General features: G+C 45.6%; 3 protein-coding genes and 2 long non-coding RNA genes across 6 annotated transcripts; 2 read left to right on the top strand and 3 right to left on the bottom strand.

Moving 5' to 3' along the window:
* Nucleotides 1-586: 586 nt before the first annotated feature.
* psip1b (PC4 and SFRS1 interacting protein 1b) lies at nucleotides 587-10,904 on the bottom strand. The gene is made up of 12 exons (XM_086059054.1): nucleotides 10,797-10,904; nucleotides 10,335-10,432; nucleotides 8,872-8,936; nucleotides 8,623-8,758; nucleotides 7,025-7,594; nucleotides 6,150-6,458; nucleotides 3,603-5,912; nucleotides 3,426-3,535; nucleotides 2,599-3,328; nucleotides 1,646-1,747; nucleotides 992-1,217; nucleotides 587-925 (listed from the first exon to the last, which is right to left on the bottom strand). Exons 2-12 carry the CDS (start codon nucleotides 10,410-10,412, stop codon nucleotides 918-920), a joined length of 4,644 nt encoding a protein of 1,547 aa, XP_085915180.1. The 5' UTR covers nucleotides 10,413-10,432; nucleotides 10,797-10,904; the 3' UTR covers nucleotides 587-917.
* On the top strand, nucleotides 978-1,752 carry LOC147159125 (uncharacterized). The gene is made up of 3 exons (XR_015090493.1): nucleotides 978-1,282; nucleotides 1,369-1,481; nucleotides 1,575-1,752. It is a non-coding gene; the product is annotated as an uncharacterized LOC147159125 (long non-coding RNA).
* A 221-nt stretch (nucleotides 10,905-11,125) lies between the features above and the next one.
* Nucleotides 11,126-14,357, bottom strand: wdr55 (WD repeat domain 55). The gene is made up of 4 exons (XM_086059727.1): nucleotides 13,823-14,357; nucleotides 13,050-13,156; nucleotides 12,698-12,967; nucleotides 11,126-11,934 (listed from the first exon to the last, which is right to left on the bottom strand). Exons 1-4 carry the CDS (start codon nucleotides 14,327-14,329, stop codon nucleotides 11,595-11,597), a joined length of 1,224 nt encoding a protein of 407 aa, XP_085915853.1. The 5' UTR covers nucleotides 14,330-14,357; the 3' UTR covers nucleotides 11,126-11,594.
* An 855-nt stretch (nucleotides 14,358-15,212) lies between these two features.
* Nucleotides 15,213-25,159, top strand: klc2 (kinesin light chain 2). 2 transcript variants are annotated; one of them, XM_086059578.1, is made up of 14 exons: nucleotides 15,213-15,327; nucleotides 16,489-16,737; nucleotides 16,818-17,151; nucleotides 18,910-19,126; nucleotides 19,195-19,384; nucleotides 19,626-19,799; nucleotides 19,877-19,976; nucleotides 20,918-20,967; nucleotides 21,040-21,107; nucleotides 21,281-21,389; nucleotides 21,477-21,617; nucleotides 23,104-23,228; nucleotides 23,316-23,373; nucleotides 24,600-25,159. In XM_086059578.1, the coding sequence occupies exons 2-14, from the start codon at nucleotides 16,507-16,509 to the stop codon at nucleotides 24,681-24,683; spliced, it is 1,881 nt and encodes a 626-aa protein (XP_085915704.1). In that variant the 5' UTR covers nucleotides 15,213-15,327; nucleotides 16,489-16,506; the 3' UTR covers nucleotides 24,684-25,159. The 2 variants fall into 2 exon arrangements, with proteins under 2 accessions (XP_085915704.1, XP_085915705.1); XM_086059579.1 differs by lacking the exon at nucleotides 15,213-15,327 and adding an exon at nucleotides 15,564-15,704.
* On the bottom strand, nucleotides 18,032-25,147 carry LOC147159128 (uncharacterized). Its single transcript, XR_015090523.1, has 3 exons — nucleotides 24,500-25,147; nucleotides 23,075-23,451; nucleotides 18,032-20,018 (listed from the first exon to the last, which is right to left on the bottom strand). It is a non-coding gene; the product is annotated as an uncharacterized LOC147159128 (long non-coding RNA).
* Nucleotides 25,160-25,411: the final 252 nt, after the last annotated feature.

The following is a 25,411-nucleotide window of genomic DNA, read 5'->3' on the forward strand; positions in this document are numbered from 1 at the left end:
CTCCGTTTTATTCCCAAATTCAAACCGCGAATAGCGAAAATCCGCATACAATTGACTTCCATTGAATGAAATGATTTGATTCTCGTCTTTTTAAACCCCTCAAAATTATTCCAAAATGCTGATGAACCGCCAATACCAATTTCCACAAAACAAGAAATTTTTTTTTTTAATCAAATCATATGTGAATAGGTGGATCTGCAGTTAGCAAACTGCAAGTACGCGGGTTCACCCAAGACTAAATTAGGTCACCAACCTTCTTGGAACTGAAAGCTACTTCTTGGGTACTGAAAATGGCTACCAGTTTGACTTAAACTTCTAGTAAATTTGCTTAAATTATACATTAATGACATCCATCCATTACGGTTTACATTTTCATATGATCGCTTTTACATGGGGGGGGGGGCTGCTTAACTTAAGGGCACACAATAGATGGATGTAACCGGCCAATAATATCTAAAAAAAGGAAAAGGGGGTCACTAACCTTCACCAGCCCCACATACAGAAGCGTCACATGATGTAGTTACATAACAGATTTGATGTGATTGTGATTTCAGATCCTCGTATCCGATCAATGAGAAGCAGAGCGTGAGCGGGTACAGCTGGTTTATTGAAAGATGGCATTGAGAGGCTTTATTCATTCAAAGTTCCTGCACAACCACAGCATACTGGAAAGACGAGAATTTAAAACATCAAAACCTTGTGTTAAAATAAACAAAATCCTATCAGAAGCTACTGACTGATATCAGTGTAGACGATCAAGAGGACCTTCCTGATGAGACGAGATGGCTGTTAACGTGAATATATACAAATGTCCGATCAAGACTAAAAATCTTGTTTCAGTTCAAGTTTCCATGGGAATTGCGTGGACGCGGATCAGTCACATCCAACTCACACAGTTGGCGTCTTCGCGCGAGAAGCTAGTCCCCTGCAAACGAGACCACAGATGATTATTTGCTTAAAATGGCACAAGGCTGGATTGTGACGAGCAAACCTGAAGGCGTGACGTCTTTGCGGAGCTCGTCTTCCTCGCCTCCCGCCGCCCTTTCGTTCTTCTGGCAACGCTCCGCCTCCTCGCGCTCCTTCTCTTCGAGCAGCGTGCGCAGGAAGACGGCGCTCACAACCTCTTCGCCCTCGCCGAGGAGGAAGGCGTTCTTGAAGCGGTTGTACATCATGGCCGCCTTGTCCATGATGTCCTGGTTGGCGCGGTAGAAGCGCATCTGCGGGGAACCGGATCAGCTTTTGATTAGATTAGAAAGACAAATCATAGACAAGTCCGTTCAAGGTCGAGGCTATAAGACAACCTCTAAGCAATTTGATGTTCCCATGACGACAGTTGCGCATATTCATTAGAGATGTTAATATCCACAGGACTGTAAGTCAACCTCTCGGGGCGCAGGAGGAAAATTGATCACAAATTGAAGGAGATGGATAATGCGAAGAGCCCAGAACGACCTTCAAAGACATTAACATGGAACTCCAAGGTCAGATCGCACCATCCATCCACTTGAGATTCTTAGTATTTTTATTGCAAGACTTGTTACTTGTGATGATGAAGTATTGCAATACTTTTGTAGTTGTGCTATCCCAAAGCAAGCAACCTTTGTGGCAACGCAACAGCAGCAGGTGCAGGTGCGTGTCAACTTACCTTCCTGAGAGTGGAGACGAGCTCGCTGTGCCTCTGGACGTGCTGCGATGTCACGTAGATGCTGCTGAGCTGATCCAATGCCGCCAGACACTTGGCAATATCCTGACGCGACAAACCAAAATGTAAGCAATTTGTGCGCTGGGGTTGTACACGTTACCAGTAGTCGGTTAGTTAAAATGGACATTTAACTTTTTTTAAAATTCACTGAGTTTTAATTTGTTTTTAGAGCTGATTTGATCGTTTTTATTTTTCGAAAATGCTTCATTGTTTTTTTTCTTTTTATTAGTTTAGCGGCGCACCGAAAATCCGTACATTTCTCATATTTGCCCAAGGTAAAAGAATTGAACTTCCTCGCACGTTGCCTCGCGGCAGCCAATCGGCTTCAATTACGGACGACCTCACACACAGGAAGTTTGTTCACAACTGTGCCAAATGACCAATGTAGCAATCGTGCTTAGCATTAGCCCACGCTATTTAGCACAACTGCCGGCCACCTGATTGCCGCTAAAAAGGTGGAAGTGCTCGAGGGACACGCGCCTTAAAGAAAGTCGTTACGGGAGTAAAAAGTGCCTCGGCTGTAGTACTCCGGCAGTGCTCTTTTCTCAACCCACTGAATTGCCGTACAATAGTTGCCCACCAATCGACACCCCTCCCCCTTCCGGTGCTGCATCCGGTGCAACACCCGCGGTGAAACGCTAGCGAGTAACCCAAAGGCCGAATGCTCGCCCTGCGTTTCGTGCGAAGGTAGCATAACTCGACGGAACGGGCTGTCGAGAGGAGCTAGCTTAGCATGCGCCGCGCCGCAGACCTGATAGAAACTTTGCGTGCACGGGTGCAGACCCGTCGGTCAGTGCCGTTTATTTGGGCGCAGAGCTGCCAAATGTATGGAATCAATAAGCCTGGAACATTTTTGGAACGCATTTTCAATTGTTTCGTGACGTATGACCTCTTACCGGGTTGTCGCTCTTGAGCGAGATGCGGATGTCCCCGTGGATTCTGTGCAGGGTCGAATCGGTCAGCGTCAAGTTGGCGTTCTTCTTCTTCTGCTGCAGGTGGCAGTTGTTCTCCACGTCGATCGCTTTGGAGACGCAACTCCGCTGGTCTTCCTCGGCGACCGCGGTTGCTTTACGACTCCTCCCGCCACTTTGCTGCCTCGCAAGATTTGCCGGCGCAGCGCCATCCTTCGGCGCTTCATTTCCCCCCCACTTGTCTTCAGCCGCATTTTTGCCCGCCTTCCCGGCGTCTTTTTCGTCTCTGTGTTTAGTTGCAGCTTTCTCGTCGTCCGTCAACACCCGTTCTGGCTTCCTCTCCTCGGAGCTCCGGCCCGCCGTCCTCTCTGCGCTTGTCGTCGTCGTCGTCGCGGTAGCCGACTTCCTCTCCTCGTCCTCCAGTGGCAGCGTAGCTCCGCCCATCATGGTCTTCACTTGAACCTTGGTGGTTGCTTTCACAATTTTTCCAATCAGCTTTCTTGCATCTTTTTTCTGGAGCTCGTCCGGATGCGGCTCCGAAGTTTCTTTGACTTTTCCGTCGTCTTGGTTGGCCGCTGGATTTTTGTCTCGGTTTACCGTGACAGGCGGACTTGCTGTCGCCGCCACGTGGACACTTTTCTTAATTCTAATGTTGGACTCTTTGAGCATCTTGGGACCCCTGGTCCGCTTGGTCCTCGCTCTGATGGCCGCCTTTCTGTAGAGACAAGAGGTGGACAGGTCAAGGTCAAGGTCACGTTTGCATGTTTGCGGGGGCGTCTTTGAGAGCCCCTCGACGTCTTGCTTGGCCTCACGTGATGCTCTTTGACCCCGCCTCCCTCCGCTTGCTGCCCCTGGTGGCCTTCAGCAGCCCTCGCAGCGATTTCAGGACGCTCTCCCTTTTGGCTGCCAGCCGCCGCCGGCGCTACGGAGAAACGGCGTTTTCGGTTCAAAACGAGCACGAAGGACAAACCGAGAAAAAGAAGCCTCACCTCATCTTCTATGTCGCTTTCTCCTTTGGCTCGGACTCCATCTCGCGCCTGCACGGACATCCTCCCTCCCTCCCTCGTGTCCTCCTTCCTTGACCTCCTCTTTTTCTCCACCGTCACCTCAACCTGCCTCCTCTGTGTCTCGTTTTTCTGGCTCTCTCCTCTTCTGGCTCTCTTCTTGCGGCCGTCGCCGTCTTTTTGAGCGTCGGCTTTCATCGTCTCCATCTTTTGCTCCTTCAGCGTCCATCTTTTTCTTGCTGGCTTTGTCTTTCCTTCCTCGCGTCCTACCGGCTTAGTCTTCTCATCGTCCCCTTCTCTTCTCTTCTCTCCTCGGCTCGGTGTTGACACTTCTATCGCGACCTTTGTTTTTCCTTCCTTGCCTTCTGCCTGCTTGGTCTCCTCTTTCTCGCCTTTTTTTGGCTTCCTCTTCTCTCCTGCGCTCGGTGTTGACTCCTCCACCGTCGCTTTCGTCTTTCCTTCGTCGCCTCCTGCCTGTTTGGCCTCCCCCTTTCCCCCTTCTATCGTCGTCACCTTTGTCTTTCCTTCCTCTCCCGATGCTTGCTTGGTCTCCTCTCTTTCTTTTCTCTTTGTCTTCCCTTCTTGGCTGTGTGTTGACCCTTCCGCCACGACCTCACTCTTTCCTTCGACACTTTCTGCCTGCTTGGTCTTCTCCTTTTCCACTTCTTTTGCCTTCCTCTTCTCTCCTCGGCCAGGTGGTGACATTTCTATTGTGGCCTTCGTCTTTCCTCCTGCCTGCTTGGTCTCCTTATTGTCTCCTTCTATTGTCTTCGTTTTATCTCCTCTGCTCGGTGTTGACTCCTGCGTCGTCACCTTTGTTTTTCCTTCCTCCCCTGCTGCCTGCTTGGTCTCCTCCCTTTCTTTTTTCTTCGTCTTCGCTTCTTGGCTGTGTGTTGACCCTTCTGCCGTCACCTCACTCTTTCCTTCTATACTTCCTGCCCGCTTGGTCTCCTCTTTTTCGCTGTCATTTGTTTTTGACTTCTCTCCCCGACTCGGTATTGACACCTCCGTTGTCACCTTTGTCTTTCCTTCCTCTTCTGCCGTCACTTCAATCTTTCGTCCCACACTTTCTGCCTGCTTGGTCTCCCCCTTTTCCATTTCATTTGCCTTCCTCTTCTCTCCTCGGCTTGGTGGTAACATTTCTATCATAAGCTTCATCTTTCCTTCCTTTCCACCTGCCCGCTTGGTCTCCTCTTTTTCACTGTCGTTTGTTTTCGACTTCTCTCCTCGACGAGGCATTGACTCCTCTTTCGTGACCTTCACCTTTTCTTCCTCTCCTGCTGCCTCCTTGGTCTCCTCCGTTTCTTTTGTCTTTCCTTCTCGGCTATGTGTTGACTCTTCTGTCGTCACATCAGTCTTTCCTTCAACACTGCCTGCGTGCTTGGTCTCCCGCTTTTCTCCTTCTATTGTCGTCTTATCTCCTTGGCTCGGTGTGGACTCCTCCACGGTCACCTTTGTCTTTCCTTCCACACTTCCTGCCTGCTTGGCCTCCTCCTTTTCTTTTCTTTTTGTCATCCCTTCTTGGCTGGATGTTGGTTCCTGGGTCGTCAACTTAGTCTTTCCTTCCTTGCCTCCTGCCTGCTTGGTCTCTTTTCCTCCTTTTATCTTTATCTTCTCTCCTCGGCTTGGTGTCGACTCCTCCGTTGTTGTCTTTCCTTCCTTGCCAGCAGCCTGCTTGTTCTCCTCCCTTCCTTCCTTCCTCGTCATCCCTCCTGGGCTCGGTGTTGATTCCTCTGTAGTCACTTCAGTCTTTCCTTCAACTCTCTTCTGCTTGGCCTCTTTTTCCTCTTCCTTTTTCTTTCCTCCTCGGCAAGGCACCGAGTCCATCGTCAACTCAGTCTTCCCTTTCTCACCTCCTTCCTCCTTTGTATCTTCCTTTCCGTCTTCCTTTCTCTTCCTCTTCCCTCCTCGGCTAAATGCTGACTGCTGCGTTGACGCCTCCGTCTTTCCTTTCGCGGCTCCTTGCTGCTTTATCGTCTCATTTTCCTCTTCTATCCTCTTTCTCTTCCCTCTGGTAGATGTTGACTCCTCCGTTGTCATCTCTGTCTTTCCTTTCTCGCTTCTTTCCTGCGCCGTTTCCCCCTTTTCACCTTTTCCCTTCCGTTTCCCTCCTCTGCCAGGTGTTGACTCCTCCATCATCGCCGCCACCTCCTGCTCCTTGTTTGTACTGCCCTCGCTTAGACTGGACGTTTGTGTCGGGGCAGGTTGAGCCGGATCGGCTGTTTTCGGAGCACTGCGGGGTTCCGGTGGTCTGTTCGTGGTGGCGGGACACAGGACATCGTGTGTCTTCTCAGGCTGCTCAATTGCGACATGTCAAGACAATAAAAGACTTTAAAAAAATATACATTCAATATCAGTATTGTATATAACAGATTGAACTTTTTTTCCCTTTACTTAAGTACAGGAGTAAAATCAGTAATTGTATTGTTGTGTGTACGCCCACTTGAGCCCAAAATGTGAGTACTTTTGCCGCCTGTGGTTGCAAATTAGAAATCTGTAAGTAGCCAAGAACACAAAGTTCAAAGTCTGTACCTCGCTCTTCTTCTGTAAGATGGTTTTCCTTGGCCGCCCCGGCCTCCTCTTCGCCACGGGCGCCGATGCGGACGTCTGCGTGGAGGCTCCGTCTTCTGGCGTGCAAGCTTTCTGCGACATTCCGAGGTCATCTGTCGGGACTGCCGCAGAAGGTGTGGACAAATCGTCCGGCTTGCTGGCGGTTGCCAACTTGTTGCTAACGGGACCATCCGGGGTCTTCGTGTTGATGCATTTGACCACGCACGGCTTCAGTCGCAGCGTGCTCGCCGTCGCCCGCACGCTGCTCGTTGTCGTCTGGCCTTCTTTAGCCTAGCAGTGAAAACAGTTGAAGAGACACGGTCAACATGAACGCAATTAGGAATACAGTGAACCCCTACTGATTCACAAAAGGCAAATGATTCGGTTTTATTTTCTCCAATGAAATTTGGAGGCAGTCATCGCCACCTAATTTCCGGTTGCCCCGGCACAAAAACCTCTGACATCGGGTAACATGTCATCTTCACAGTGTTGCAGTTGCCATTTTCAACTGCAATTGTATAGAACAGAGGTAGGCATGTCTTAGATGTCTCCATTCTCCAACACAGGTGAGGATCGTTATCAGGCTTCTCCAGATCTGAGCTGATCATTTGAATCACCTGTGTTGGAGGAGGAAGACATCTAAAACACGCAGGACTGCAGCTCTCGAGGACCGAGGTTTCCTACCCCTGGTTTAGAATAACGACATGGTCAACGGTCATGTCAAATGTTATTTTTAGCATATTCCTAAAAGTTTTCACTATTTATGCTATTCATGTCAGGTTCCGGTCTCACACCTCCACCAATAGTAAGGGTTCACTCACTGTAGAATTTTTTTTTTTTTATATGTACATGCCAACCTGTGGGATGTGGATCTTCTTTTCTGCCGAGGCGTTCCTCGGCTGCCCCCGCCCCCGTCCCCGTCCCCGCCCCCGTCCACGTCCCCTCGGCACCAGCGGCTCTGATCTTCGCGTCGTTGGCGCAATGCCACATTCGGGCGTGGAGGTTTCCTGCAGGGTCTGGATTTCCATTGGACTTTCTTCCGTTTGTATTTGATCAGATAACCTGGATGAAGATCTTCTGGGAGTTTTCGTCTCACTGTCCAATGCTGGCTGGCTGGAGTTGCTGGTCGCCAACTCGTTTGCGCCACTAACGGGACCGCATTTGACCACACACTGCTTCAGGCACAATGTGCTGCTAGCAGTGCTAGCTGCCGTCGACGCACCTTGAGCCTCCGCAGATGCTTTCTCGGGAATGACATTTTCATCTGCGTTTAGCTTTACGTTTCTTGATTTTGCAGGCAAAGGTGGTGCGGCGGTTAAGCTTTTGGCAGCGGTGCTTGTTTTTTTAGAGGCGGACGTTTCTATTGTGGGTGCACCTTTGGTTGCAGAGGTTGTTTTTGAAGCTGCAGGTGTACTTTTGGCTGCAGTCTGAGGGGACAAACACAAGCGTGAAATCAGTTACTGTGACTTTAATGTACCGAAGAAGAAATAGATTATGGAGCAACTGTTGCACACGCCCATTTCCTAGTTTGTGAGGCATCGCCAAAGTCATAAAAACACAGTATATATATATAATAAACATAATAGTGTTTTACAACAAGGCTGAACTATATTCAGAATTTAATTTGTACTAGTGGATGAATTTTTAATGATTGTAGTTTGTATTCATATAATTTCTCGTTTCTAGTCCCTGATCGTAAAATGGCTGCAGGAGGGCGGCCAATAATGGTATATGTCACCGGCGCGAGTACCGATACCTTAAAAGAAGACTGGTATTGGCACTGATACCTGGTATCGGTAGTCACCCATCATAGTCAGGATGATACCACCTGTGCCTTATTTTAAGCCAGGAAAAAACACTGAAAGCAGCACATCTCTTAAAAAAGTCGGGTTGATTTCCATTTGTGCAGTTCTAGCACCCTCTGGTGGCTAGTTTTTTTAGTACAATTTATTTTTCACATGGCATGTTTTGTCCCTTCTACGTTTAAAATTTACACTAATGGTAAGGTGAAGGGGAACGTAATATGCTTGTGAACTGAGTCAATATGTGGAGGAACTCAGTGCGTGCATTAGCAAGTAATTGCCTCAATATTAAGCGTTATTAGAGATTGTAGGTTGTTTATATCCATTGCTGTTATGTTCAAAAGCACAATATTGTGCTCTTTTTTTTTTTTTTGGATGAGCAATTTTGTGACCTTTTTTAATATCGCCAACCTCCCCACAATATCGTGATAATATTGTATCGAGATGTTTGGATATCGTTACATCCTTAATAATCAGTGAGGGAAATTGAAATGAGAGAAGGCTCATTTATTTGTAAGTGAGCAGGTTTATACATAGGCCTCATAATAATAATAATAATAATAATAATAATCTACCACTCTGTAACTAGTGTGAAGAAATTATCATATCATAGGTGCAGCAAAAAGAGGCCAATAATAGTAAGAGACACTGACTGTGGATTTCTTCCCGATTCCAGGTGTGTTCTGAATCTCCCACATGCCCTCGGAGAAGCCTTTGAGGCGTACGCCGCTGCCATACCTCAACTTGTTACCAGAGAACGGGACGATGTTTTCTGGTGTGAGGTGACCTCTAAAAAAATAAAAATAAAAAATAAAAAGCTGAGTCAGTCAAATTATTCGACAGAAACCCAATTGCGGTTGGTGTGGCACACTGGAAGTGATGCCACAAGGCGACATACGTACATCTGATGGGTTCCGAAAAAGAAGACAGCGACTCGCTTCTTGTGCACCTCATCGGGTTTACAGACCTGTCAAGAATGACAAGGAAAAAAAACGGGAAAAAAACAAAGTGAACAGATGCGGGTACAAAAAAAAAAACACTCGTCAAACAACTCTTTTTTTTTTTTCTGTCTGGAGGTTTTCCATTAGGGGTTTTCCTAAAAATTGTGACATGTTGCAGCACATTGGGTAAACTGTTGACACTGTGTCAGTACTGTTCAATACGGACAAATGTTGGATCTTACACATCATTGAAGTGCATCAATTCACGCAGATTGCCAGAACCTCCCCAGTAAAACCTCCTCAACTTGCCTGAACTTTATTCCATGAGTGCCTTATGATGGCCAAAGAAAGAATCCCAAGTTTGAGCCTCCTAGCTCAAACGGTTTTCAAGTTTCAGCCCTTTTGGGATCTGGGAATTGCACACGACGACGGACTTTGTGGGGCGGGGTCTTATTGGCTCCAATTTTTGATGAAAGGTGACCGACTGTTTATGGGGTAAAAAGCCCATTCCGATCATCATGTACCCAACATGGCCAACAAGAGACCTGAAGTAGGGGGGTTGAAATTGTCATTTTGTCTCATAGCCATATTTGGAGCCCTCCTGTGCGCACATCAAAGGTCTAAGTGCCTTTACTCTCTAAATACATTAGTAGAGTTCGCAAATATGACGATAAATCAGTTGAAATCCCACCAACACACGTGACTTTTTCTTCAAATGAAATGCGTACCGACGCGTCACCCATATGAGCTCAACATATGCTCTGACGTGTCATGTTGCCGGAACGATCACTTTGTGTGTGTGATTTTTTTATATAAGAACTCCTAATGTGTATGATTTTTTTTTTCTTGGTGAACATTATTTGGTGAGTGTGAGTGATTTTTTTGGGGTGTGTTTTACAGAGTATTTTTCTATGAGTAAGTTTTTTTTTTATGACAGAGGTTTTCTTGGTGTGTGTGTGTGTGTGAGAGAGAGAGGTTTTTTCTTGGTGAGATTGAGTTGCTTCTGCCAGTGTGTGTGTGTCCAACTGTGGACCCCTATCTGCGCAATGTTAAGTGTGTGTCTGTTTCTACTATAGCTGTGCCAAATTTGTAAGCTGCGTCCTCGAGAACCCCTTCGCAGTCCGAGTCCTTCTGAGGCTCCTCCTCCTGTAACCTTCATAGATCGCATGAATTTGGAACACAAATGGACTTTCAGTCACATCTGAAGCCAGAGGGCAGCCATATTACATTGCCACTTTTACTGACAACTTCTGTTTGATGAAGGCAGCGCAAGTCCGTGATTTGAACACGAGCATGTGGTCAAGGTGCGACAGAAGTGACGTCATCAAATTCGGCCTTTGGCGACGCAGCTTTCGAATTCCTACACAGCCTACGTGATTTAGTATGTGTGTGCGCGTGTGTGTGCGCGTGTGTGTGTGTGTTACCCTGGCAGGCCAGTGCGGGAAGCCCTTCATTTTGGCGAACACAAGGTCCCCTGTTTTAAACTGCTGCTTGCCCGGCATCGTGCTGCGTCAAAACGGCCCTGTATAATTCAAATATAGAAATTTGTGAGGAAAAAGGGGTCACGTTTTTTGTTTATTACTCACATACATCATGTAACCACAAATATTGCCGAGCCACACGCAAGTGTAGCTGTTTCGGTATCAAATGGCCCATGCGCCACTGAACCAAGTGAATTAAAAGTGCTTAGGAGTGATTAGTGGTGATTAAACAGAAGCAGGATTGGCGTGAAATGCATCATTAGCAGCCATCAAGCTAGGACATTGTTTACAAGCATGCTAGCAAGGAGGCTAAATGGGACAGAGTTGGCTCTCTGGGAGGATTTAAGAGTCAACTCGGCGTTTAGTCGTCGGGCGCGTGATAAAACAGACGAAGGCTTTACTTACCAAGCAACTCAGTTTACTTTGCGTATTATTAACTTATTATATTATCACCGCGTAACGAGACCGCTTCCGCGCCACCGGAAGAACACTGGTTACTATGCTACGTGTCACGTGACAGGGGGCAGAACTTACCCTTGTCACGTGGTACGCACAGTTGTAACCTCATTTCCTGTTTTACTTTCCCGCGTTAAGGGGTCAAAGTTGAATGTGTAAATATTAAAATGTATTTTCGTTCTAATTTCATTTTTTAGCCATTAATTTAATAATTTTTAAATATATATATATTTTTTACTCAAGCTGGTCTTCCATTTCAGAGTCTGAAAAAACGCATGTCACGTTTTTAAAGAGCATTGTTTGACTTTAATATATTCAAAACATGTTCCCATAGATTTGCCAACGTTGTGGAGTGAGTGTCAAAAAGTGCAACTTAGCTAATACTCACTGATTAAAATATATCTCACTTGTATGTGTGTTTTTCTGTTAGAATGAGACTTTTCGAATGCCAAAAGCTAGATTTTACTAGGTTGGCACAGATACAACACATTCACCACTGACTTGACGAATCATTCCTTAGCTAAATAATAATAATAATCTTAAATACGACCACGATGAGGAATATATTTCTTATTTGAATCTGTTGGCCGCCGTCATTAATGCCAAGTGGCCTAATTTGACAAAGTAAGCAGTAGAAAGCACCGATATCTGTTTTCAAATGTTGGCGAGTCAAAACAAAGAGAAAAACAAGAACTCAGTGCAGTTTACAGTGCAGTCTTGCCAAGAAATACAAGATCAAATTGACTTTTAATCGCTGCCACTGTCGCTGTCATCCACTTCGTCTTCTTCTTCTTCATTTTCTTCTTCCTCCTTTTTCTGTGGCTCGTCAACAAGTCCTGAAAAGAAGTTGTTGTCCCCCAAAGCTTTCTTGGAAAGCGATTTCATGCGTCCGTCCTTCTTCTTCCTCTTGCGGTACTCGTTGATGGTGGTCGTGGCCAAAGAGGAAATGTCCCAGAACTTGACGAGTTGGTCGTGGGCACAACTGACCAGGAAGTTAGAGTCCCAACTTTTGGCGAGCTCCTCAACAGGTTCGCCGACGTGCTGCCCGATGCAGCCTATGATGCGGTTGGGGAGGATGTTGATGGCTCTGACGGGAGGAAGCGACAGAATGTTAGACACAGCAGCTGAAAGACAGCGAAACCCATATCAGTGTTTCCCACACCATGTTAATACTTGGGTGGGCCACTACCAGAAAATCTATTAAAAATATATTTAAAAAGAAAAAGAAAAACATGTCGCGACATCATATACCGCATGTAACAGGACTGAGACGCACCTCCCGTCCAACTCGCCCCCCCCCTGCCGGAGTCCACCCACCCAAGTAGATTTCAAATCTGTGGGAAACACTGAATGTTTATCACGGTTCATTGTGCACTATCCCGCACTATCCCGCTATAATCGCAGATTTTTTTTAGCAATACTTCTAACATTTTTGTTCTCAACATAGCAGCGTTAGCAATACGTAATCAGCGTTTACGCTGCAACCAAACCAACGTGAGCTCGCCAAAGCTGATAGCATGACTTATTTTGTTATAGAGTGTTTCTATGACACAAAATGTATCGGAAATTTGAATTATTATTTTTATTTATTTTTACGTTTTTGGGGAGCTTTTAAACGGAATGTGTAAAAGCAGCTGTTTGAAGGTTTACAATTACCAATACATCTACAATATGCAAATTTTCCATTAGGTCATTAACAACGTCTTGCATCATTAGCATTTAGCTAGCTGACTTTTATTAGATGAGCTATGGTTTGGAAGATTTTTGTGTTTATTTTACGATGGGTCTGGAACATATGCCACTGGGACAAACGGGTGTTAACTGTAATTTGTCAAAACGGTTCGACTGACCTGATATAACCGTCAATGGAGGCGGCGCATATTATATGGTCATTGACCGGGGCGATGCAGTCCACCGACTCGGCCTGCAGGGCAAAGCGATCGCTGGTGGCGCCGAAGCCGTTCCAGTTGAAGATGTAGACGGTGCCTTCGCTCGAGCCGCAGACCACTTTCTTGCCTCGCTTCATCAGCGCCACCGAGGTCAGATCGCTGCTCTGGTACTCCGACAGTAAGTCGAAGCGCCGCCTCCTGATGTTGAAGACGCCCATGGTGCCATCGCCACTTAATGCAGAGAACGGCAGAGCAGGTTAGCGTTAGCCTGCAAAAAGAGCGGGCTCGCCGTCGTGTTGGATCTCATTCTCACCTGGCAGTGAGCAGGATCCTTTTGGCCTCGTCCACGGCTATGTCACTGATGTAGTCCTCGTGGTGCTTCAAATCCATGATGGCCGAACCTTTCCTCATGTCCCACACCTTTGGACAAGAAGTCAGCATTCTGTTTATTTCTACAGTGAAGCTATTATCCTCCCCCCAAGCACCGACAAGATAAGTCAGAATAAATACTTCTCAAACCGTTTCGAGCTTTAAAAAAATAAAATAAAATACAAAACAAGAAAAATTGCACGGTTGTTTTTAGGCCAGAAAATAAAAAGTACTTCCTTTCATTTCCATTCCTTAATTGACTGCAACCTTTGCAGTAAACATAAACAAAGGGAAGCTCACGTTAACCAGCAAATCAAAGTTTTGGAAAGAGAATTAACAGACATATATGTTTGGATCTGAAACGTCTCTCAAATTGTCAGTGTTCAAAAACATGGAATTATGTTTTGCAAGAATGTACTTGGGGGGGGGGGGTGTAGATTTATGTGGTTTAAAAGGGTTGCAGACAGCATGTTTAAAAAAAAAAAAAAAGAAGTATTTTAAATAAAAGTAAAGTCAAATTAAGAGACAATGCTCTTAACGGTCTCGACTCCCAAAAGTCTTTCTTGGTGAAATGTGTTCTCGGGCAGGTCCTGTTCTCGGGCAAGTCCTGTTCTCGGACAGGTCCTGTTCTCGGGCAGGTCCTGTTCTCGGACAGTGTGGCCTTGAGCACAACACCAGTGACTACTTGGTGTAAAAGGTTTGAGAAGCAGTGCTGACCTTCAGCGTGCCTCCGTCATCTCCAGTCGCCAGGATGTTGGCGTCCACCAGCAGCAGACAATTGATGGGAGCGCCGTGCGCGCCGCGGATCCGAGTGACCAGCCGTCCTCGCTCCGCGTCCAGCATGTGGACAGCCTTGTCCCTGGAGACGCTGTAGAGCTTCTCGCCGTCCTGAGAGAAGCGCACCTGGCGGCAGGACTTCAGGTGGTGCCCGGAGGACCACAGCTCGCGGTTCTGCCCCTCCGTGCATGAATAGGAGAACGCGTACACGTCCCCGTCCACGTCCCCGCAAACCAGCACGTCTCGGCTCGGGTGGACCGCCACCGTGTTGGCGGCCGCCTCAAGCCGGATGTCTTGAGGGGTGTCCAGGATTCTCGGCTCGGCCGAGTCCTCTCCGTCGTCATCCGAAGTCAAACCTCCCGGCTCGAATTCAGAACTTGTGGGATCTATTTTTGCGTCTGCTTGTGACGTTGCAGGCATTCCGGCGTGTTCTGTGGCGGCTGCCATGTTTTCGTGTGCTCCCCTGCTTCTTCTCGTGATGTTTAAATGGTGGTGAGCGGGGGAGAAAAATAAAACGTTTATTTACATTACTGACATCTACTGGTATGGAGTAAGAATAACATTGGCGGATTATAGAGGACCAAAACTGCCAACATTCATAATAAATGACTAAATAAATAAATGACTAAAAGTGAAAATAAAAATGGATTTAAAAATATAATTCGAAAATTACATTTAAAAAAAATTATTTAAATGGAAATAAAAACAACAAATATATATATATATACATAAATAAATACTTTAAAAAAAATTATTTAATTTTTTTAATATCTGTTTTTATTTTCACTTTTGGTCATTTATTTATTTATTTAGAATTTCGACAGTTTTGGTCCTTCATAGAGGACAACACCTGTGAAATTTCAAATCGATGCACAAAACGCAAGCATGCAGTATTGTGAAAATTATACTTGTTCTGAGACAAAATGTAACAATAGCTGTGGTGAAAGTGATTCCTAATTATTTTTTAAAATACCAGCTAGATCTTGAGCACCCCCTAAAATGTCTTTTCCCCGATCGTTCCTCCCTCTTGATGACCAAACTTACTTATCAACTACAGATAAAATAAGTTTTGAATCAGCTTTTCCTCGTATGATTTTGTTGATATGGTTTCAGCAAATTCCTCTGATCATGGGCAGTTTAATCTTCTCTTCATTCTTGCATGTTTTCAATGTTTTGTCATGTGTTCTGCAACCCAGTCGTTGTACTAATAATTACTAGAGTAACAAATTCCTCAAAAAAAAAAAACTTAATGAGCTTGACGCTGATTCACGTTTTCACCGTCTTGGTCAATGTGACCTTACGTTCGTCAGCCGTTTTAATGTTGAAAGAAGCCGGAAGTGGCTTTAGTGTGACGTGACTGCTACTTGACGCAAGTCTGCTCGGGTCGGTGCGGCTCGGGCTCATCACAACATCGCGGCTTTGTTCGCCGGGATTGTTCGATGCAGGTTTGTACGTTCTCTATTTGAGTCGAATGGGGGGAAACGGGGGATATTCTCGGTGCGAGGCGAGACAAATATTCGTTTTTGGGAGCGTGCACTTGTCATCAGTCGCTCGATTGCGAGGATGGAGTCAGTCAGCGTCATAATGAAATGGCGGCCAACTCCGGTTCGATGACGCCCGTCACGTCATCAGCTGGTTCTGCTGGTGCGTGTCAGCGAAGCCGAGTGGTGCATTGCGGTGGGGGGGGGACGGCCAGGTGCGGTGTGACGTAGCAGCCCGGTCGACTCGACAGTGACGCTTGCAGCCTCTGTGTGATGCTAGTTTCAAGGAGGCACTTTATGCATCCATCCACCAAATTCTGTAGTCCCGTCCTCATGAGCAGGTGAGCCGGATCCCATCCCAGCTGACTCGGGACGAGAACCAATCATTATTCCGAGCTTTTGCGCTTGTCTTCGTTGAGGTCGCAGGTGAGCTGGAGGCTCTCCTTGCTGACATTTGGCAAAAGATGGCGGGGTCCGCCCTGGACTGGTCGCAGGGCAAACATTCACAGATCTGACTGGAGTCGTCAGTGAGGAAGCAGCAATATTTTTCTAATTTTGCGATTGTGACTTTGTAATGCACTTATTTTTTTCATGGCCATCTTCCCATTTATTTTTAACCAATACAAGCAACAACAAAAAAATCCACAAGCCAACTGCCGTTTTATCTCTGTTGAGTTGAAATAAAACAGCTTTTCCTATTCAGTCAGGTTGATTAGAATGCTTTAGAACATTTTGGACTATTTGAAATATTATAAAACTTTATTGTATTTTCTCATAGACTTCAACAGTTTGCAAAGGGCGTGAATCATTTTGGACATGCCACTTTTTGTTCAAATGTAAAAAACAGAGAAATATTTTTCCCCACAGTGATGCCACTTGTTTTATCTTTCTGTGTCATTTCTAATCAATAAAAAAAACTTGCTGGTTGAGTAAAAGGCTGCCAGGGGTATGAATAATTTTGGAGCTTAAGTCGAACCGTTCCATTTTCAAATCGAAAAGTCCTTGAATCATATTGCGCCCCATGTAACGAGATACGAATGGCATCCTCATTTATCGGAGCGACGCACGCCGCTCGTGGCTCGCCCCGACCACGAAAGATGTATTTTGCATTTTTTTTTTTCCAAGTGTTGATGCAAGCTGGCCATGTCCACCGTCATGGTGTACCCTCGGGAAGAAGCCCTGGAGCGTCTGAGCCAGGATGAGATCGTGGTCAACACCAAGGCCGTCATGCAGGGCTTGGAGACGCTGCGCGGCGAGCACGCCCAGCTCCTCAACTCGCTCCTCGACTGCGCCCAACCGCCCGCCGTGCAGGAAAAGTCCGGCGTGCTCCGGAAGAGCATGGAGGCCATCGAGCTGGGCTTGGGAGAAGCTCAGGTACGTGGCCGTCCGCGGGGGGGGGGGGGTTTTCCCCTCCGCGCGTCCCCGATGAGTTGACGGCATCGTTTGACCTCCAGGTGATCATCGCTCTGTCGGGCCACCTGAGCGCGGTGGAGTCGGAGAAGCAGAAGCTGCGCGCTCAGGTGCGGCGCCTGTGCCAGGAGAACCAGTGGCTGCGCGACGAGCTGGCGGCGACGCAGCACAAGCTGCAGCGCAGCGAGCAGAGCGTGGCGCAGCTGGAGGAGGAGAAGAAGCACCTGGAGTTCATGAACCAGATCAAGAAGCTGGACGACGACGACGCCGTCGCCGCCGCCGCCTCGCCCTCTGGCGCCGACGACAAGAACCAAAGCGGGGAGACGTCCAAGGACAGCCTGGACGACTTGTTCCCCAACGACGATGACCACGGGGCAGGTGAGATGCACATCCATGTTTTTACTGCAAATAACCTGAATTTGAAAGTTTTGACTAAAAGGTTGTGTTCGGAATCGCTACCTATAGAACCGCTAAAATCTCTCTTTTCCAACGTTTTACACCAAGTAGCGAGACCGACGACTCTGCCGAGTGGAACGGGGTCAGGGGGGCGGGGCTCACTCTTGGGAACCATTCGCTCTCACGCGACTGCATCGGGTTCTCGCGCCGTGACGGTCACTCTCGCAAATACTGAAAAACGCTCACACGTAATTATTTACTCACACAACCAAAACAAAAAGGTAAAAAAAAAAAAAAGAGAGAAAAATGTGCTACCTGGCTTTCTCGCTAGGCGTGTCAGTTTTGGGTTCTCCTCCCGCCCGGTCCCAAAAGTGTACTTTCATTCCAATAGTGTTCATTTTATCCGACATTTTAAATTTTTGTCTCAGTTTTAGTTTCAATCACAATTGTTAGTTTTTATCATAGTTAGTTAACCACGTCCGTTTTTATTTAGTCTTCCAAGAAAACAATTTAATTCATCTTGTTTTAGTCAACAAAAACTGTCAACGTTTTAGTCTACATTTAGTCAAGACAATCGCTTTACCCCTGTAAAGATGTTTTTTTTTTGGATCTAAAACTATTTCACATCAAATTTTCTCTCAACTTGACACACAATGACAACATATCAGCTAACCGCTAAAATCTCTCTTTTCCAACGTTTTACACCAAGTAGTGCTGTCAATATCAAATCTTTTCAAAATCAAATATATATGATATATATGATATATATATATATATATTTTTTTTAATCCAGTTGAATGGAGTAGATATAAGTACTCTTAATTCATCCTCTTCTATACAAATGCATTATTAAACACCAACCAAATTAGCCTATGCTAAACGGTTAGTAATCGCGATTAGCATTAGCGCGCTAGCGATTGCAAACAAACACTAACTCCCGTTGAGTTCACACGTACATCATTGCATCTACATTACACATGTAATCGTGTCTTAATAGTCACTTGCAGGTGATGCTTCAACACATTATCTCATGAATAACAAGTGTATTAGCCTATGCTAAACAGTTAGCAATCGCAATTAGCATTAGTGCGCTAGCAATTAAAAAGTCGACGTATCAGATTTGAACGAACACAAAGTGCTAGCACCTAAAAAAAAAATATTCCTTGTGTTGACACAAACAACAGTCGGCACAATCAAAGTATTACTAATTGGTCACCATTATTGATTATTGCTGGCAAGGGACTTTGTTGAAGTGAATTGAATTGAGGACAAAACAAAAGTACTTGTGAGTGAATGAACATCTCTAGAATCAAATAAGACAGAAAAGCTAGTTTGCGTGTTCATTTTCAGTCGATTGGACTATTTTAAGAAAAGGTTTTAAAGCTCTGAATGAACAATAATGTAAAAAAAAAAAAATCTGACAGCTGCAACTGTCCCCTTTTAATTGGGGGCAAGAAAATTGGATTGACCAACATTATTTGGGTCCACCACAAAATAATTACCGTCCACACCGCCTCAAATTCCTGAGACAAATTTTGTTCCTGAGACAAATTTTGTTCCTGAGACAAATTTTGTTCCTGAGACAAATTTTGTTCCTGAGACAAATTTTGTTCCTGAGACAAATTTTGTCCCCGCTACGTCCCTGAACCGAACCTTAACTCAACTGTGGAACAAACGTTGGGAATACCTGAAAACGGCTGCATTTTCTTTCACCAAAGAAAAATATCCGTTTCCGTGCAGCTCAGCCGAGCGGCGAGGCGGCGGCGCAGCAGGGCGGTTACGAAATCCCGGCCCGCCTCCGGACGCTCCACAACCTGGTGATCCAGTACGCCTCGCAGGGTCGCTACGAGGTGGCCGTGCCGCTGTGCAAGCAGGCCTTGGAGGACCTGGAGAAGACGTCGGGACACGACCACCCCGACGTGGCCACCATGCTCAACATCCTGGCTCTCGTCTACAGGTCCGATAGTCGTGGATCTTGGGACTTTCCCAACCTGATGTGAATCTCAAAGCCCGCTGTGTGTTCAGGGACCAGAACAAGTACAAAGAAGCGGCGCACCTCCTCAACGACGCTCTGGCCATCAGAGAGAAGACGCTCGGCAAGGATCACCCGGCGGTGGCGGCCACCCTCAACAACCTGGCCGTCCTCTATGGCAAGAGGGGCAAGTACAAGGAGGCGGAGCCTCTGTGCAAGCGCGCTCTGGAGATCCGGGAGAAGGTACGCGACTTTGCCCGTGTTGGCAATCGCTCCCTAGACACTTCATAGCACCATAAACCCGCGGAGCATTGGTTGATTAAATCTGAATCTTAATTGGGTTATTTTTAACCCAGAATTTTTGAGTGGGTGAATTTGCCATTTTTTTGTTGTGCTGTCGAATGTCATTTTAGTCGACGGAAAGTAATGAAAAGACATTTTCGTAAATGGAATGAATAATGAAAAAGCTTCGTCTCGTCTCCAGGTGTTGGGCAAGTACCATCCAGATGTGGCAAAGCAGCTCAACAACCTGGCCCTGCTGTGCCAGAACCAGGCCAAGTACACCGAGGTGGAGTACTACTACCGCCGCGCCTTGGAGATCTACCAGTCCAAGCTGGGCCCCGACGACCCCAACGTGGCCAAGACCAAAAACAACCTGGTGGGGGCGCCGTTCCGCTTTTCTTCTCCTTTTGCCTGCCGGCCCCATGTGAGGCCGATGCACGTGTCGCCCCGCAGGCCACCTGCTACCTGAAGCAGGGCAAGTTCAAGGACGCCGAGACGCTCTACAAGGACATCCTGACCCGAGCGCATGAGCGGGACTTCGGCTCCGTCAACAGTAAGTGGCACGAATGCTCCCATCGAGACGGACTTCTTAAACCTTGATGGGACGGGGAGACCAAAAATAAATAAATAATACGTACTCACCAAAAAAACTCTTACCTCATTTACTCCCAAAATTGTATAAACATATTCTATTTTAAATATTACCATGCTCCCAAAGACGTATTTATATGTTGTTTTTTTTCATGCTAGAGCATACAGAAGGCTTTGATGCAGCCTCTGAACGGCAGAGAACGAGTGAATCAATGGTAGTAATTACAAAAAGGCCCAACGGGTGGCAGCAGAGTATAAGAGATCAACCAGGGCCATGTTGCAACGAGCTGTTTTACCCACTGTCTAAAACAGATTGGTGAATAATGAAACTTAGCTATATGCTAATTGCTGCAAAATGGAAGCAGATAGAAATGTACTTCCCCCCCCCATGTTTTTATAGCAACAGAAGAGAATATTCTGTGCAAAATCAGTCAAAATCCAGTCAAACAGCCGGAAGCGAAGGGGGTTGCTTCAGTCAGAATGGCTGCAAGTGAATGAGTTAAGCATATCAAAAAAAAAAAAAAAACTCCCACATAACTCATAATAATAATAATAATAATAATAAACTCTTAGAAAAATTACAAAAACCACTCAAGCTAAAAAGGCACCTCTCACATTCACCCCAAAACTTCCCTCACACATTAAAACATCAAGTATTGGGGAAAATAAATCATTTTTTTAATGCCAGACTTTTTTTGTGTGAGAGTGAAGCTCTTAGCGTGTGAGACTTTTTTTTTTCTTTTGGTGTGAGTGAGTTTTTGACGCGAGCGGGTTTAGGTTGACTTAAGAGTTTTCTAGTGATTTTTTTTTTCTTTTTTTGTGAGATTTTTTTGGGTTAGCGTTAGAGAGCGACTTACTTTATACGATGCGAGCATTTGAAAAAGGTTGTTGTGTGTGCCGCAGATGACAACAAACCCATTTGGATGCATGCCGAGGAGCGAGAAGAAAGCAAGGTGGGCTGCCACAGCACAATGACGTGGCACGTTCGAAAAACGATGAGTCACGTAATGTTTCTTTTTCTGCAGGGCCAACGGAAGGAGCCCGGGTCATATGTGGAGTACGGCAGCTGGTACAAGGCATGCAAGGTGGACAGGTGAGTGGGTGAAATCCTCCCTTTCGGACCGACGCGTTTGACATGTAATCTTTATCCTCTGCAAAGAACAACTCATATTACTGCCTTATTGAGAAGCTTGAGAGCCGACTAAATGGCGATATTTGTATATATATGACAATTTATTGTCGCGTGCACTCTCATTGTTGTCACAGCCCAACAGTCAACACCACCCTGAAGAGTCTCGGCGCCCTGTACCGCCGCCAGGGCAAACTGGAGGCGGCCGAGACGCTGGAGGAGTGCGCCAGCAAATCCCGCAAGCAGGTAGCGCAAATAATACCGACAACGCCGAGCCCGAAAACGCTCACGCGGGAAGTTGAGCGTGCGTCTCCCCCCCCCCCCCCCCTTCAGGGATTTGACGCCATCAACCAAAGCAAGGTGGTGGAGCTCCTCAAGGACGGCGGAGGAGAGCGCCGACACCGGGACGGCGGGAGCAGCTGCGGCGCGCCGAGGGGGGAGAGCGAGACCGACGACTCTGCCGAGTGGAACGGGGTCAGGGGGGCGGGGCTCACTCTTGGGAACCATTCGCTCTCACGCGACTGCATCGGGTTCTCGCGCCGTGACGGACACTCTCGCAAATACTGAAAAACGCTCACACGTAATTATTTACTCACACAAAACAAAAAGGTAAAAAAAAAAAAAAAAGAGAGAAAAATGTGCTACCCGGCTTTCTCGCTCGGCGTGTCAGTTTTGGGTTCTCCTCCCGCCCGGTCCCAAAAGTGCACTTTCATTCCGCTAGTGTTAATTTTATCCAACATTTTAAAATTTTGTCTCAGTTTTTAGTTTCAATCACAATTGTTAGTTTTTATCATAGTTAATTAACCACGTCCGTTTTTATTTAGTCGACATTTTAGTCTTCCAAGAAAACAATTTAATTCATCTCGTTTTAGTTAACAAAAACTGTCAACGTTTTAGTCTACATTTAGTCAAGACAATCGCTTTACCCCTGTAAAAATGTTTTTTTTTTTTGTCAGCAGCTTATGTTAAACATTTTGGATCTAAAACTATTTCCCATCAAATTTTCTCTCAACTTGACACACAATGACAACATATCAGCAAGTGGCTCCATTCTAAATATTTGTAAATTAGCCAGCATTAGTTAGCGGTCGGATTAACATTATTGTCGGAACGTTTAAACCACTGGAACATTGTTACGTTATAACTATAATTGACTTCTTTTTTTCTAACCGTTCACCATGAATCCACTTCCTGTCTGTCCATGTTGTTGTTGATTTGAAAGGGGGGGGGGGTCACATGACAGATTAGCCGAGACAGGATTTTACAAAATCATGAACTAAAATGTCCATAGGTTTTAGTCCAGTTTTTATGAAGTGAAGTACATTTACGTCTCACGATAATGTATACTGATTTAGCCCCAGTTATTGTTTATTAATGAGGGTTTTAGTCTTATGAAATGTGTTGATGAAATTATTTTTTGTTTAGTTTCCGTTGACCAAATGAACACGACATTCCTACATAATATTTAACGTCTTAAATCGATGTAAAGCACCTTGTTTAAAAAAAAAAAAAAAAGTTCATGTCAAGCTAGCAGCATGATCATGCTAGCAAAATAAAATATTTCCAAATAAAGTAATACTGTACACTGACATCAGCAAGTTCAGTCGCTACTTAATAATTATGCTGATATTGTATTTTACGGTTACTGTTGCTGTTTAGCAGCGACTCCAGCGTTAGCGGCTAGCTGCTAATTAGGCACCCCATATTTGCTGGTGAGAGTCGTCGGTTAAACCTTTTTAGGCAGTTTAATAGACAAATAAAACTCTACTCTGATGACACTGGTCAATAAAAATGAAAACATGATGAAAAAAATCACGAAAGACAATAATTGTTATCTATAATTATTCAATGTTTTAATTTCCTCACGCTCACTACTGAAGCAGTCTCAGACTCGCTAAGGAAATGCTCTCACACGCTCGACTGAAACTCACATGCATAGCTGGATGTGGCGTTCCCATAGGACGGGAGCGGCTCCCTTCGCCGCAGCGGCTCCTTCGGGAAGATCCGCGACGCCCTGAGGAGGAGCAGCGAGATGCTGGTGAAGAAGCTTCAAGGCAGCGGACCGCAAGAGCCGCGCAACCCGGGGTGGGAAAGCGCCTCGGCTGGCATACGATGGCCGATTACCGTCACGGCGGGATCGCTGATGATCACGCTCGATTGTTTCTTTTTCAGAATGAAGAGAGCGAGCTCCCTCAACTTCCTTAACAAGAGCGCCGAGGAGACAGCGCAGGTGAAGCACGCAAGTGACTGGGATGCAGAAACTGTCCATCCGGAATCGCGGCTGTCACTCGCACATTAGCTTCAGAAGCTGAAATAAGAATATAAACAAACAAGCAAAGCTTTCTTTCCGTCACAAAATATATTCTCTGCTACACTCGCATACAACGGAAACAATCGCACACTATTGAAATAAATACACATTGAAATGTAGAAAAAAAATCTTTGAATCCTTGAAATATCAACTTTAAATATAACTTGAAAGGACAATGACAAACCAAAACAATAAGTGAAATGAGAATAGAATAAACTAAAAATAATAGCAATTGAAAAAACGGAAGAAATACGGACTGTTCCTGTGCGTTTTGGCCTCTTGGAGGCAGTGTGGTGCCGTGCATCCATGTTGTACACACTTAAAAGTGAGTACAGAAGAAAGTTGAAACGGCATTCTATTAAAATAACTCGTTTTTCACACATTGGGTAGAATTTGTGCCTTTGCGTAGTGTTATCTCACCTATGTGTATGTGTTCCCACAGCATTTGTGCGTGAATATTCGTTATTTGAAGGAAAAACACTCCCGAAGTTGATGCTAACTTCCTGTTAGCATTTGAATGGGATCCTCCCTTCGTTTTTAGCATTAGCGCTAGGCTAGCGATGTTTTAAAAACGAAGCATGTTTTGTATTTAAATATACAGTAGATGCAATTCTTAACGTTGTGTCTTTAGTTTTACAGTTAACTCCACCCGAAGTATCATTAAACATCTTAAAGGACGCTTGGGGGACAACAGAATAACATACGCTACACACTTGCTAGTTGCTAATGCTACGCAAGCAAAATGGTGCATTCTGGGTATTATCACAGCGTAAGAAACTTCAGTTTTCCTCGATAATGTTTTAAAGGGAAAATAATCGGCCATTTGAAAAACTGCGCGCAGACACTATTGAGAAATGTTCTGATTCGTACACACACACACACACACTCTACTGAAAAATTATTCACCCACATGACTGAAACGTGTTCTCCCAACCTAGCGAAATGCTAACACTATTGACAATTTCGTCACACTATAATGAAAATGTTATGCACTCGTGAACAAAATGTTGGGGTCACACACGAGCCCGCTGAGAAAAATACTCACGCGCACACCATTTGACACAATACTCAAAAGTAATTCGTTGACATAACATTTCTAAAATCGTCAGACATTTCTGAAACACACGTTTTGTTGGTTTTGTTAGGACGCCAACTCGGGCCTTTCGGACTGTCGGGGACTCAGCGCCAGCAACGTGGACCTCACAAGACGCAACTCCCTGATTGGCTAGATGCAGCCAGGAGGCAGGGCTCACTCCCTGATTGGCTAGATGCAGCCAGGAGGCAGGGCTCAGGGGATGTACATAAAGCTCGCTTCTTCTTTTTTTTCATTCTGTCACCACGTCACTGTTGTACATTCCCACTCAGCATGTAAACACAAATGCCTCATGATGCCAACTGTAGCATGACCATCGGCGTGTTGCCAAGGTGACGCGTCACACGCCGCGTCACTATGATTAGTCGTTCGCTTTCCGCCATGAGACGCGTGACGTCACCTGCTCGCTAGTGATTGTTTGTTTAGAATGTGGGCGCGGCTTGGGGACAGGACAGGTCGTGCCGAGTTGTTGGTGTACAGATGTAGCACTTTAAGGAATGTCACACAATTGAATCCAATCATGTTACCAGGAACATTGTTGTCCGACATGTTTCCACAAATCAATAAACGTGCTTGAAGATGCTTCAATAAATTAAGAAACGTGTTCTCAAACAGTGCACTTGTTTGTTTACATGCTGTCGCTAGCGCAGGTGCATGGTAACAGTTTGTGCTCAAGGCCCACGTTTCATTTTGAAAACGAGCAGATAGGCAAGGTCACTTTTTTAATGTAGGTTTTTATTATTTATTAGAATAAGTCGTTTTGTTCTTGTCTTAATTTTACTGCATGTACAGCACTTTGTATACAACAATGCTTGTTTTAAAGTGCTTTGAGTTAAAAATATATTTTTTTTAGCTAAATAGAGA

This window comes from Leptonotus elevatus, chromosome 17, assembly GCF_054856555.1.
Source record: "Leptonotus elevatus isolate MCC_2025b chromosome 17, RoL_Lele_1.0, whole genome shotgun sequence".
Taxonomy (NCBI): Eukaryota; Metazoa; Chordata; class Actinopteri; order Syngnathiformes; family Syngnathidae; genus Leptonotus; species Leptonotus elevatus.